This window comes from Aulonocara stuartgranti (assembly GCF_965226115.1).
Source record: "Aulonocara stuartgranti genome assembly, chromosome: 20".
Classification (NCBI taxonomy): Eukaryota; Metazoa; Chordata; class Actinopteri; order Cichliformes; family Cichlidae; genus Aulonocara; species Aulonocara stuartgranti.
The window spans coordinates 13,286,799-13,301,595 of record NC_138956.1 but is presented as its reverse complement, the minus strand read 5'-3'; the positions used below and the strand labels follow the sequence as shown (position 1 = coordinate 13,301,595).

The 14,797-nt window shown below is 39.3% G+C and overlaps 1 protein-coding gene across 4 annotated transcripts in view; it reads right to left on the bottom strand.

Moving 5' to 3' along the window:
* The window catches only part of LOC309697328 (plexin-A1-like), a 330,439-nt gene that overhangs the window by 52,655 nt on the left and 262,987 nt on the right, over positions 1–14,797 (bottom strand). For all 4 annotated transcript variants that reach the window (XM_082519167.1, XM_082519170.1, XM_082519169.1 and 1 more), the window contains exons 17-18: positions 7,988–8,081; positions 6,565–6,801 (exon numbers count right to left, since the gene is read on the bottom strand). In XM_082519167.1, the coding sequence (XP_082375293.1) occupies positions 6,565–6,801; positions 7,988–8,081 (331 nt within the window). The remainder of the gene's footprint in view (positions 1–6,564; positions 6,802–7,987; positions 8,082–14,797) is intronic.

The following is a 14,797-nucleotide window of genomic DNA, read 5'->3' as shown; positions in this document are numbered from 1 at the left end:
ACGTGAGAAAAATGTAACCATGAGCTTTTCTTTTTACATTACTTTTATTTATCCACCCTTTCTTGACGGCTCACAATGAACTTGTTCAGAACATTTTTCTGCTAATGATATGATTTTCACATCTTTGATGAAAATCACTTCCAGTTTCTGCATAACTGACAAGAAAGTCAGTGACAGTAAATTTGCTAATTTAATATCCCTTAAAGGATCAAACTGGTGGTTCTCCATACTCTTCACCTAACAAATGCCATTGACAACATGACGCTTATACAAGGTCAAATATTTACAATGTCATAAAAAACATTCATCTTCAACGACAGCTAGGTCCTGCGATTTCTTGACGTTATTACTTGAAATCAAGCAAACGTGTGAAGCTGTTTCTTTTGTCTTTATCGCTGTGAAGGAACATTTTACCAAGGGACATATAAAGGGTTAGGTTGTTGATATTTCAGCTTTTATTTCTATTTGATTTTCTGTCAAATAGGCGCCTCTAATTTCACAATACAAATCAACTGTGGACTGAGGGAGTTTCATGGGATTTTGAATCATTAAATCATCAAATAGTTGTTTTTGTCATCAGACAATGTGAAGCCTTTTGAAGCTTCATCATCAGTGACAAGTAAACCCCAACGCTGTGCTAATATGGGACTTTTGAGTATTTAAAATTGCTGTTCCAATTATTGAAAGGGGTAAAAAAATCTAATAAACATAAGTTACTATGAAAAACTCACAACCCCAAAGTTTTTCTTTGGACATTGGCTGTTTTCAATCAATCAATCATTTTTATCTGACCATTTTCATTTTTAAGACACTTAACACTGACCTACCTATGAATTATTCATAAAAAAAGTCACTATTAGTCAAAGGAAGAAACAGTGTTCTGTCTACACATAACAGACAACTTAGCAAAAAATGTTACACACACATTTTTTGCAAAGCACAAAGACTGTGAAATATACCAAAGATAACAGTCGGACAGACATTAAATTGTATTTCTTGTACTGACAAATTCCCAAAGAGCTATTAGCCAAAAACGTGGCATATCTCGACATGTCATTCAGTGTGTCCTTAAAGAATTAGAAGAAAGGTGTCAAGTGGAAGACAAAAGAATAAGTGGCAGAACTAAAAAGCTGTCTGCAACGGATGAACAGCATCTGAAAGTCATGTCCTTAAGACCTGACACAAAACCATTAACTGGACTATCAACATGGGACCATCAGCTGAAGGGCAAGCATCAAACCCTTCACCTGATCTGTTTACAGTTTTCCGAAGCCTCGTTAGACATAGTGTCAATGGAAGAATGGCTGTTCTTAAGGAAGGAAAACAGAGAGAAAAGGCTGAGGTATGGAAAGGTATCAAATTACACAAGAACTGGGCTGAAAATCAGTGGTGACAGGTCTTATGTAGTAGTTGGGTCAAATCATTGTGAATGTGTATGGAAGACATCGGGACAGAGGTACAACAGTGAGGGTCTACAGCCATCTGTAAAACATGGTGGAGGCCATCTGGAAAGTGTCTGATTGGCAATGGCTTCATTTTTTAGGATTGAAATCATTCCCCCCACACACTGCCATGCCGTACAAGCATCCTTGGATAGAAAAAAAAACACTATGAGTCATGGATTGGCCTCCCCAGAGCCCGGAATTCACCATTAGTGAAGAAGTGTGGGATCATCTTGTCAGAGAACAATAAAAACAGGAAGTCAACATCCAAAGAAGTGCTTTGGATGTCCTTCAAGAAGCCTGGAGATCTATCCTGAAGACTAGAAAGCTTGCCAATCAGAGTTCAGTGTTGAAAAATAAAGGTGCTCATACCAAATGTTGACTTTTCAATTTCCTTAAAATTGTAAAAGTCTGTTTTTGCCTTATATACTGCCTTAAATCACTGCACCTTTTCCTATTTTGAAGCGAAATGCAAAGAAATAAAGGAATGGCTTAGTGACTTTGCACATTACTGCATAAAACCAGTCATTTTTCTCCCAAATCCTTTGATTATCCTAAAAAAAAAAAACAGGGTCAGGGTCACAGTGGCTTTTCATCATTAGTAATATCTTAGGCCTCACAGATTACTGCAGCAGTTTCCAAGCATCAGTTGGTGCTTGTAACAGATACTCCAGATACAGCGCTTTTTTTTTTGATAGTTCTAATTCTGTTTTTCTTGGACTTGGACATTACTTTCAAGCCAAACACTCAGGAAATAAGTGAGATATAAGTTTAGCAAACCCTACTGTATGTATACTAGAGGAAATAATATTACTGGGGAGGCATACAAACCCACACAGATTGCTTTTTTTCTTATGTCCTGTACTCAACACAAAGTCTGCACCCTCAAGGTGTGTAAATTCTAACATTTGTCAATTTCCGTTCCAGTCTTTCATTTCAATATCTAGTGCGATTTGATATACACTCTGCCTGGGATGGAAGGAGGAGGCAGTTAGTGGTGTGAAAAGAAGGAACCGTTAACAGCAAGAAAACATGGAAGAAAAAAAAAATACAGGGGGAGAGACGAATACAAAGAAAACAAGGCTGATAGGAAATGTGGTGAGAAAAGGCACAAGCGGAGAAAGAGATTTCGAGAGAGGTAGGAAAAGATGAAAGGGGCGCGCTCGAAAATGAGAAAGAAAAGGAACGAACGTGAAAACAGAGCGAGTGAGTCAGACAGACACAGGACAGGAGTGAGAGAGGAGATAGCTGTGGCGTCTCCCGCTGGCTTAGCAGTGGGTCACAGAGACAGACTCCGTTTTCCAATCCCATCGTCTCTGCAGGCCGCCACCCAGCCCCGCTCTGCAACCCTGTAAACATGCATCCCATTCCATCTCGCAAACACACACACACACACGTGCGCTCACAGCTTCCTGGCCACATACAGGCTGAGTTCATGCCAAACAAGCACTGGAGTTGCAGCCACACACAGAGCTGTTGCCACACATAAACACAACAGGCAAGAAGCATCATGCAGGGACACGCTCTCAAAAATCACACAAGCACACACATCGAAGCACTCACCAAGACCAGATGAATGTTTATTTTTTTATTTCTCTTTCTCCTCCTTATTCTTTCTCTCTCCGTCTCACTAACATTACCTCAGTAAAAACACACCCGACACTACAGATGAGAAATTAATTGCGTGACAGGCGCAGTGCACGCATCTGAGGAACGCTACCCCCACATCCCATCTCGCCAAATTGCATTTTTGTCCATCTCATCAGTGCTTCCAGTGGGTAGGCAGTTTCACCAACAAGCCAAGCAGGAGATTTGGCAATTACTGAGAGGCTCACTGATAATAAATTATCATTTAAGAAATAAATTACGGCGGGTACGCCGCTTTCAATCTCTTTATGGAAATAAACAGCGTAGCGCACTCTCTGTGATAACATAAGAGATAGTCAAGGCACATTCGAGCCAAAGCTACAGCACATCGGCGTGACACTGATCTTTAAAGAAATGTATTCTGCTTTGTGTCTTTACAGTATGTGCGCTCTCCATAGAGCTTACTTACGCTTTAAAGCCCATATTTAAAAGGATGGAGTGCACCTTTTGTCTCAACCCGGCTCAGTTTTTTCTCCACCGATTATTTTAATATAATAAATATATTCTCTCCGAAACAGCCGCGTTAATTCCTTTTCAGCTACTCTCGGGCTAAACATTTCAGGTGAGCTGGGTGAGATAATGCAGTGAGGCATACGCACAACTCAGAAAGTCCCAATTAATTTCCCATACTTATATCCAATCACAGTTAATGAAAAAAAATAAATAAATAACTGAAAACCAATGTAATCCAAACCTCTAGGCCTGTGCATTTCCATACTGGCCTTTCAGCTCCAAAGAATTAATTACACAAATTGAAAGAACTGCTATTTAATAGACCTCGAGGCTGTGGGCGAGGACGGTAGTCAGTGAAGCTGCTCTTACTTACTGAAGGACGGTTTCTGGCCTTGGTGTGTGTGGACATTTGCTTTCACCTGTCAATTATGAATTTGTGAAGGGTTTTTTTTAATTATTTTTACACACTTGAAAGTTTTTTCTTTTTTCTGTAAGAAGAAAAACAGCTTTTGAGAGTGTGTTTATGTGTGTCCCTCAAAGCTGGTTTAGCCATTATAAACAGAAGAGTTCAGTATGTTTGAAACTTTTGTGGTTAATATGAAAGTAAAAAACCTTGGTAAAAAATGAAATGAATGGTTTAAATTAAAAAACAAAAATATAGTTCTTTGGTTTATTTTTGTGTTCTACAGAGTTCTTCCTTTACAGAAAGTAACTGTCACTCATAACACCCTCCGTCAACGCCAGTTGTCAAATCAGAGCAAAGCAATTGAGCTAGCCATGGCAGGCCTGTCAAGCTTTGAAATTCCTGCACACAAGCCTCTGGGAGATATGCTGACCTTTAACAAGCCTAGAGAGTGCCGTCCTTTGTTGACTTTCATAAACCAAAAGTATAAACACAGAAGTGTAAGATATGGGTAAAGCAAAGGCCCTTTTTAATCTGGTCTAATGTAAAGCACAACCTTTAGCATACACAACCTAGTTAGCTATTTAGCTTTAGCTCGTTAGCTTACTACTTACAAAGATACCTAAAAGTTTCTGTCAGGGTTTAGTACAAATTTTAGTTTTTCTCCTTGGCTCAGAGTGATTGTTGACATGAACTTGGCTAAACACATGGATTAATCATTGCTCTAAAAGCCTGTTCTCTTAACATGCTAACATGCGATAACGTGCCAATTGAAATGCTGTCATTTTAATGAAGTTAATTATTTTGAGGCTCTTGCACTCTGTCACCTTGTAAGGAGATTTGCATGGATTTAGATCTAAATGGTGATATTTATCAAAGCTAATCAATTATCATATTTAAGTAAGTTGTGTGATAGCTTAGAACAGTGACGCCCAAAGTGTGGTGGGCCACAAAGGTACATAAGGTGGACAGAAATAACAGGATTTGAGTTTGAAATTTCTGTTATACAGAAATAAGTAGGCCTATGTATAGTTACATAGTGATATAAATGTATCTATTTATATAAAAAAAAACAACCTAAAAGTGGTAACAGGAAGTAGCTGGTTTATGATATTACTATTTTTAAATGTATTGTTCTTGCACTGAAGTTTGTTTCCCAGTGGCAGGTCCCATATGGAAAAGAAATAGTAAAAACTTACATGATTTACTCATGAAAGTGGCCACTTTCATTTATATATAAATCATATAAGGCTTACATGATTTACTCATGAAAGTGGCCACTTTCTCATTACTTTCATTTTTTTTTTTTAGTAAGTTATCCAAAACATACAAGTTTCATTATATAATTTTTCAAGGGATCTTATATGTGTTTCCACTCTTGTATGCTTTTCATACAAGTTTCATACAAGACAGATAAAAACTTTATACGATTTATATATATCTTTTCCATATGGGGTGGGTCACACATTGGCCTTAACACTTTGTATATGACTGGGTAGCTTTAGCAATTTATAACTGACAGCCCGTGTTGTTTATGATTTTTTAATACAAATTTCAAGGAAGCATATCACTTTGTCTTTTATTTTGATTGGAGTAAATATTTAAGATTGGCTGGGATTTCATGATTTTTAAGTGGGCCGCTTGACCTCGGGAATGGCTGGTTTAGAACAACAACCATCTAACAATTTTCAGTATCTTACTTACAAACCAGAGTAACATACAAAGTAACGTACAGTAACATGTCATATAAGGCAACACTGTTTCTTTCATCAGATTCTACATGGAACAACAAATACTATCTTTGCAATGTAGCTTTTCCTTTCATCTTTTAGTACAATATATATGACTCCATAATCAACTGAAAAATGAAAACTGATTTAAAAAAAAGCCTAATAACCATGGGTTCGTGTTTATTTAATCAGTAGTCATTACTTAGAAATGAGAAGGAATATTGTCTATGAAGGTGTGAAAGAAAAATAAAACCTAATAATGACTGATCTCTGATATCTGAGTGGTAAATTAAGAATGTCTTACAAGTGTAGGAGCAGTTATAAAAAAGGCATGGCCTAACAAAAATTTAATTAAATTCTTTTTTTAATCAGACATGACCTGACCGATCGATACAAGCTCGGGGAAACCTTTTAGTCCCTATCAGCCAATACTAGATAAAAACTGTTGATTCCACAATGGGGGTGGGGTGGGGGGGGGGGGGGGGGGGAACTAAATAAATGTTCTCTTTCTACTTCCCACTGCACTGCATGAAAGTCTTTCATATAAAGAGTCAAGTGAAAGAAAAACACCTCTTTATACACCTCCAACCAAAGAAAGTAGTAAATGCGGCAACTTTTAATTCTGTGTAGGTGTCAAAAGCCTTATTCCCATTCTACTTAAAGGTAAGTAAAAGGTGTCCAAAGGTAACATTAATGTGTACTTGAATCTCTTTTATCTTCACAGCTGCATTATGTGTATGTGTATGTGTCCCTGACAAGTTAAAAAGTATATACGAAGCCTGCTAGTACTGTGCCAATGCTAGACAGTGTTAGACAAAAACCTCAGATCAAGCAGACCGAGGAAATAAGCTGAGTGGTACAGCCAGCTGGAGAAGTGTTCCTTTCTGACCTTGAGAATAAGTGGCGATGTGGGTTTGAGCTCCAGTATCCCAGAGGGACTCAACGGTTCAAACACCGGGTCAGGGTAGTAGCTGAATGTCTCGTTGACCACCACCAGAGCGTTCACGTTGTCCATGTAGAACCCAATCTCATCGGGACCGGTGCCAGTCTCGGAAAAACCAAGCTCCGAGTCCGCCACTGACGGAGCGAGGCACACCATGACTGAATTGTTATACACTGTGCAGTTCTGAAAGTGAGACATGAAAGAGAAATGTTTTTAGTCCTGCTGTGCAGCTACCATACACAGTCGAATCTAGATTGGGACAAATCCCAAACACTTAAATTGCTAAACACTTAAACACTAATGTTGTTCTAGTTTTATTTACAAGGTGGTTACATGCTGAGTAAAAAAAGGCAGAATTGCCTCTTTTAGAAATAACCCGCAGGCTATAATTTTCTTTTTAAATGGATCTGTTGGGCATAATAACCCATCCTTTTTAAAGTCAATGCCCTGTGAAACTACAATGCTGTTAGGCCTATTGGAAATGTAAATTGGTTGCAAATTTATGATCAACTGTTAATAACGGGCAATGTGCTCCGTGCCTTTGCTTGTACCTGAGAGTGTATTTACACCATTGCTTTGGAGAATACATGAATACATGATGTCATGGCCGTGTTTGCATTAATTTATAAGACTGCTTGGCTACTACGGTCTTAGATGCAACACATTTTATTATTAAATGTAACAGCAAAGTTTAAATGATGCCTTTTTTCCTTGTAATGGATTGCCTATCATACGTATGTCTGCAGTCTTGCAAATAGCAACCCAATCCTGGACTGGAAGTAAGAAAAATGTAACTGTGATTTGTTGTTCAAAAGTCCTTTAAGTGCAAAGTAGCGCTTCGATAAAGAGCTGTTTGAGATGCATCCTGTAGGCTGTTTCTCCTCCATAAATGGCAGCTTTATCTGCAGATTGAAGTGCATTAGTGTTGTTTGTGGTTTAGTCCTTAACCCTGACAACTACAAAGACTCAGCTCACATTGACAATCACCAAAGTCCTTTGCCAACATTGTTAATAGAAGGGACAAAATTCCTCAGCTCTTCAAATAAAGCATGCGTAGCCTCTGATGCTGCCTCTTTTTTTTCTGTAAAACTCTGAACAGTGAGGTGACATTTGAAAAGCGTTATGGCCCGGGGTAGCGTTAGATGTCTGAAGCTGGAGTTGCTGAACGAGGAGTCGTGAGCAACACTCAGAGACAAACTGTCTGCCACCTTCAGCGGCACATAGAAGAAGCTTTTTGGAAATGTGCTGTTGTACACAGAGAGGTCTGTTTCAGAGTATTTGTCAGTTAATGTATGTATCTAGGTGTATATCTGAATAATGTATACTGTAAACACTCTGCAGCTGCTGTGTCAGTCACATCAGTACTCACATGAAAGGACTCTGCCTGTCCATACTTGGCCCTGATCTTTGGCTCTCGGATGGTTGCGAGGTTGGTCCCGCTCACTGTCAGCAGAGTTCCACCACTGTAAAAAAGAAGCGAGCAGATATATATTATCTGCCTCAATCACATGAAGATTACTGCAGTGAGCAGTCATGTTCATATGATTCATTGAAATGAAGTGATATATGCTGGATAGATGGATGATAGTCACCCAGAGGTTTAGACAACAGATAGAATGCTAAATGGACAGGTTCTTACATGCCGTTTTTCTATTCTATCCGAGCACTCAAAGCACTTTATACAACTTGCCTCATTCAAAAACGCACTTTTTTTTAAATGCAAGTGCTTACTATCACATTCACAGAGCAACCAGGGTTAGTATCTTGCCTAAGGATATTTGGCATGTAGACTGGAGCAGCTAGAAATCAAACCGCCAACCTTCTTCTCAGCAGATGACCTGCTCTACCTCTTGAGCTACAGACTCTCCTGGTTGAATAGTGAGAAACTTAAAGTGACTTCTGCTCTCTTAAAGCACAACCACAATCCATAACCTTAACTGTTTTCTACTACAAATATGTTGTTTTGAATAGCTGCTCATTTGTTTATATTTTGCTATATAAAGAAAAATCTTGTCATTTTTTAAAGTGGTCTTGATAGTATACCTGATCAGTAGGGATGATGGCACCGGTTCTGACATAAACGGTAGTAACCAGACCGAAAAGCAGCGCACATTTCGGTGCTTTATTTCGGTGCTTTTTTTTCCTGAGCTGTGATACACTTCTAGCCAATCATTTTACGTTTCCCAGGATAGTAGGCGGGGCCAGGTACGTACGTTCAGTTAGAGCAGAGCTACAGATTAAAAATGCCCAAGGCGAAGCGGTCAAAAGTCTGGCTGTACTTCACAGCAAAATATGCAAACTCAGCAGCAACAAGTGCTTTAAGCTGATACTGTGATACTGTCAAAGGAGGTAACACCTCGAATCCGATGAAACACCTGGCGACGCATAGCGTTTTTTTTAAAAGCCGAGAAATGCGCCGTATTTGATAGCTTGCTGCGAGACCTCACACTGTGCACGTTGGGTGGGTTGCCAGTTATCGGACCCGGAGCAACATCCCCCAAAAACCCGAAGAATAGAGTCCTGGCCCCTAGCCCTGCCAGTGTAGCAGAAATGATGAGGATATTGATGGCAGCAGCAGCCGTTCTTCTCTGCGTGAGTCGCTTAATGTTGTTCGAGTGTAATTTACGTCGAGTAGGCTAACCACGTTATTACATTAATGCATGTAAGGTGAACTAGCAAACATCATCATAGCTACATGCGGCTGTCTTCTTGTTTGATGGCAGATACTCCCTCCACCCTGGCCAAAAAGGCTAAAATGACCAAAGAAAAAGAGGGAAACAGTTAAACATGAGAGGTTTTTGGACAAAGTTTGTGTTTTTTTTCCATTGTTTAAGCACTGCTTCCAGCCAAGAGTGATACCATATATGCCCCATAGCTGCAGAAAAGGCTAACATTGTTATCTTTTTACAAAAAAACAGCTGAACATGAGAGGTTTTAGGACAAAGTTTGTGTTCTCCATTCTTTAAGCACCGGTTCGAGCACCGTTTAAGCACCGGCACCGTTTCAAAAGTACCGATTTGGCACCGGTATCGGATAAAACCTAAACGATACCCATCCCTACTGATCAGTTTACCCATTTAACTCTGTTGTATGAATAATTCAAGAATAAAAAAGGCACCTAACTCAAGGGATTAACTAACTTTGTGTCTAAACATAAAAATGAGCAATTTAATTTTTAAATTATATCTTTAGCTGATGCTCTATCTACTGTTTGCTGTTGTAGCTCAGGAACAACAGCAAGGGTCCACAGCTGTGTTTAAAACACAGTGGATGCTCTGTCAGGTTTGGGGCTGCCTTTCAGCCAATGGTGTTGGACATCTTGTCAAAATTAATTAAGTTATAAAAGCAGAAAACATCAGATTTTGATCCACCAAACAATAAAATTGGAAAAGTGTCTGACTGGCAACAGCTTTGGTTTCAGCACCACAATGATCCCAAACATATGCACCTAAACAGAAAAACACTATCACTCATGAATTGACCTCCACCTAATGTTGAACCCTGGACTTTATTTTTATTAAAGAAGTGTAGGATCATCTTTACAGAAGATGGAACAAAAGGCAGCTGACATCCAAAGAAATGTCCTTTGAGAAGCGTGACGAACCACTTAAAGAAAAGATAAGGAAGCTTGCCTAAGAGAGTTCACACTGTGTTGAAGAATTGGGCCCAAACCATTACTTGGTCAATGTTTGTGACTTTACTAGTTTAATGACGGTACACATTACAGTGAACACTTTACAGAGACACGGTGCAGCAAGACTGTATTTTGCTAATTGGAAGTTTAAATTATTCAACAAATGTTTTTCATGATGTTCAAAGAAAGTGTAACCCAGGCAACACACTGCTTAATCCAAAAATATATTTATTTTCGCTTATTACTATGATGTTAGTCTAATTCCTTCAAGGCAGATTTGATTAACATGAAAAATTATTTAAAGAGCAGAATTAATACCGACATTTGCAGGAACATTTTTTTCCTCCCTTCTTAAAACGGTGCAGTTCGGCACCACTTTCCAGCTTTTTTGTTAAACACTTCGAAAGCTTTCATGAAATGTTGGAACAGTTTGACTACTTTCTATTAATTAAAGGAAGTTTGCTCCAAGCTTAGGGTAGAGTACCATGGGCACCAGGGAGGATTTTAAAAATCATCTTTATAGGGGAATTTACAACACAAAATTAAAAAAGGAGAAACAGAATGTAAGATCCACTATAGCAGGGGTGGGGAACTAAAGGCCTCGAGGGCCGGTGTCCTGCAGGTTTTAGATGTGTCCTTGATCCAACACAGCTCATTTAAATGGCTAAATGACCTCCTCAACATGTCTTGAGGTTCTCCAGAGGCCTGGCAATGCCAAAACTAATCATTTGATTCAGGTGTGTTGACCCAGGGTGATATCTAAATCCTGCAGGACACCGGCCCTTGAGGCCTGGAGTTCCCCACCCCTGTACTATAAATACAAATCTATCTACAGTCACGGTGTTTGCCTTGAGCAGGTGTACTGGACCGAATACAGTAAATCGCCATGGCAGAATTTAGCTGAACTGCCAGGCGTAATTTTTGATACTGTCGGTGCAGGTCAGACCATCTTTGTTTGTTTATTTAAGTTATTTTAAAAATTCTTTATTTTTCGCCATGTCTGACGATGCTTGTCTATCTGGTGGCCAATATTCAACTGCATCTCTTTTTGCTGTTATCCAAAGTGATTGGTGGTCTTCTCGTGATGACCCTCAATGCGAGAGAGTCATGAAGTTCATGGAAAATATAAAACCTTTATCACAGAGGGCTCTTGCCACCTGTAAAGGGAATGGAGTTAGCCTTACATTTTCACAGCTACGCTTAAATTGGATTTAGAAGGTTTTTTCAAACCTTTCTTACCTTCTCAACGCTCACCTTGTTTTGCAGTTGCAGTTTGTGCACCTGTGTGCTGTCTTCCTCTAGAAGATCAGCGCTTTCACCGCTGCTGGGCTATCTGTGCCACTGAGAGATATTGTTTCTAAGACCCACTATCATGTGTCTTTCTACAAGATTCTCACAGTCTAGAGGGGTTTGTATTGTAGTTCCTATCACTGCTGTCTGAAATAAAAGGCTGGAATAAAACCACGTATTTTGAAGAAATCACAAACATCGTATACCTCCCTAACCACACTTGGATGCTAAGGTATTTTTGCAAACCCAAAAACACAGATATCCACAGGATATTTCTATACCATGGTGAATTCTCTAGTTCAACTAGCCAGTGATAAAAGTAAAAACTTCTCAGGGTCTTTTTGTGTGGCTGGCTTGATGCAGAATCTAATACACCTAATTCTCTCACTCAGAGATTCCCAAGCCTGACTGCTGCCTCTGCTATCTACACCTAAAAGACAAGTGTTTTTCAGATTTACTCTCTGTTGCTTGGGAATATTTGGTGGTATCAACTCTGTCGGGGGAAACTGCTGAGGAAGGGATTTGCTTCATTGCCCCTACACTCTTTTCCCCCTGTTCTTCGATCTTGGAAAGATTTAACCCAAAGAACAACTTGAAACAAAGATATTTTGGTGTGTCTTGATCAGTCACCTTTGCAGACTTATAAGCCCTGGGGTTTTAACAGCAGATGGCCAATAAAACTGTAAGGCTTTCCCTGTTCCTTCTCCCGTTACCCTTGCTATCTTACTGCAAATCTTCCATGATCCAAGGTAACGGTTGGTTTTCACAAATCCAAAGATTTTGTGAGTACTCAAGCTGATGAATTTCTCACAATAAATATCCTTTTGACTTTTTATTATTTGTCAAGAAGAGAAGGAATATATTCACTAATTTTAGCTTTTGACGGCAACTTTAAACTCTATGTGCATGCTAAGCTGACAATCTTTCCCGTCTCTGAACCAGACAACATGCAACATGTGCCATGTCCTGTGTACCCATTAAGGCAGGATCTTGTCTATCTAGATTCTTAGCCATCTAAATCATGGTAGTTTTGAGAGCCTGAAGAGAATGTAACAGGACTTCTTTAGTTTTTTGTTTGCTTTAAGACATTTCCCACTAGATGGAACGTGACTCCTAGAACTTTCTTCTATGCCTACTACAAGGTAATAGGTTTTTATTACCCTGAAGTCTCCACCAGTTGTTTTAGAACTGAAGAAGTCTCTTGAATGAGAGGTGAAGCTCTGAAGGCAGGCTCTTCCTATGTTAGTATGAACAGCAGTTCAGTGAGGGGAAGTTAAGGGCTTCCTGCAGGATTAGACAATTGATCATGGCAGCACATCCACAGGATATAATAAATACCATATAGGCAGACACAAATTCTGTCATAGTATTACAGAATTCACTGAGGCGTTGGACAAACCTTAGTCCCTCGCCTCAAGTACTCCTTTGTGACGCTCCACCGTGCGCCAGAGCACATTTCATCTGGTGGGTTACCACATATTAACATTGATTTCTGCAATACCAAGGTGTCTTTTTCATAGTCAGCATTAATCTGACACTTATCCAGAATGACTTGGCGTACAAGCACCAACAGCAGAATGAACAACACGGTGAAAAGAAGCAGAGACAGAACCTGTTAATATCTTAGGAAGAGAGTCTGGCTGGCTAACAAGAGACATTCATCTCTCACTCTAATCCAGCGAGACTTACAATAGCGGCAAACGCTAATGATAGGGTGAGACAGGGAGTAAATGATAAAGGTAGACGTACCATCTCTTGCATTGTAGGTATATAAAAGGCTTCGAGCCTGGCTATTCTTCTCAGCTTCTCAGAGTCTTTTTTGGCAGGTTGCCCATTACTCGCTTAGGATACCTGATCTCATCCATTCTTTGGATAACACTATCATGTTTAATACGCGATTATAGGTGTTATAGGAAGCATAAAGCCTCTGACTTGTATTTTGACAGCTGACAAAGGTACCAATATTTTTCTGATTGCTCACACTTTTACAAAGTATACACATTAACTCTTTTTTTTGTAATACAGTATTCGTGTCATTTCTTCTACAGCGCTGTACTCTTCAAGAGCCAAATTCGGTTTAAGTAACTGGAAGCGAGACACTTCAATTCACTATGGATGGGTGCCATGAAACTCTGAAACTCTGCCAGTGTAGTAAAAATTAATTTTGTACAAATCAAGTTTGTTCTGTTGAGCAGAAGAAATTTAAGTAGGAAACTTCCATCTAACCTATTTTAATGATTTTTTTAATCTCCTTCATTCCACTTTGAATAGAAATTAGTTTCTGTGTCACGGCCACGGACTGATCTCTCAGCATATTGGTTTGGACAACTGCTTTACATTTAAATGATTAATGTTGTTGTGTCATATATTAATATATTTTCTATATTATATATTTATTTATGTTTAGCTTAAGACCTCATGAATGCAAGATAGTCCAAAGCATCATAATAATCTGAGGCTCTGAAACACTGTTGCATAAGCAGTGCCCCAGTACCTTCAGTATACATTATATATAACATGGACCACGCTTAGCTAACAGAAGGAACAAGTGACCTGGCATATTATTACTGTGGTATTTACAAGGCAGTTGAAGACACCTAAGAAAGGAGCCCAGAGGATATTCAAAGAAGCAGATTTTTTTAATTAGCTGTTAAAGTTTGTGCTACAAATGCAGCACAGGAGCAGACAGACTGCACTTCTTATAACACCGGCTGTCCTCCCCTCTCCTCTGCTGCCGTCCTCTTCAGCTTGATGTGTATTTGCTCTGAATCCTTCTGTCCCTGTTGCTCCTATCTTTGTCTAAGTGAGTCTCTTTAGCTCAGGTACATGCTTCAGGGAACAGACAACAAGACAATCAGAATAAACTCCCACAGGTAGCTTGGGAAATCCAGCTACTGCGGTTAGTCTTTCTCTCTCTTTCTTCATCCTTCTCTTGTTTTCTCTGGACTCCTTTCCTTTTTGACTACTTCTCATTTTCTCTAGCATTTTCTGTCACTGTCGGGCAGTAAGAGGAGGATCGGAACAGTTTTTCAAGATTTTGTTTGTGGAGCAGTAAATGATTAAAAACTTGTTTGCAAGTTGAAACTGAACACTGAAGCACACGTGTAAGGCTCAGTCAAGCTACTCTGTAACGGTAAGTTAACAGAGAGTCAAATAGAGAAATCTGCTGAATTTTATTGTGTTGAACAATCCATTTTTGCTAACCCTCGTATGTTGGGTAAATGTACCTGGAAAAAGTTGCGTTCGTTTACAGCA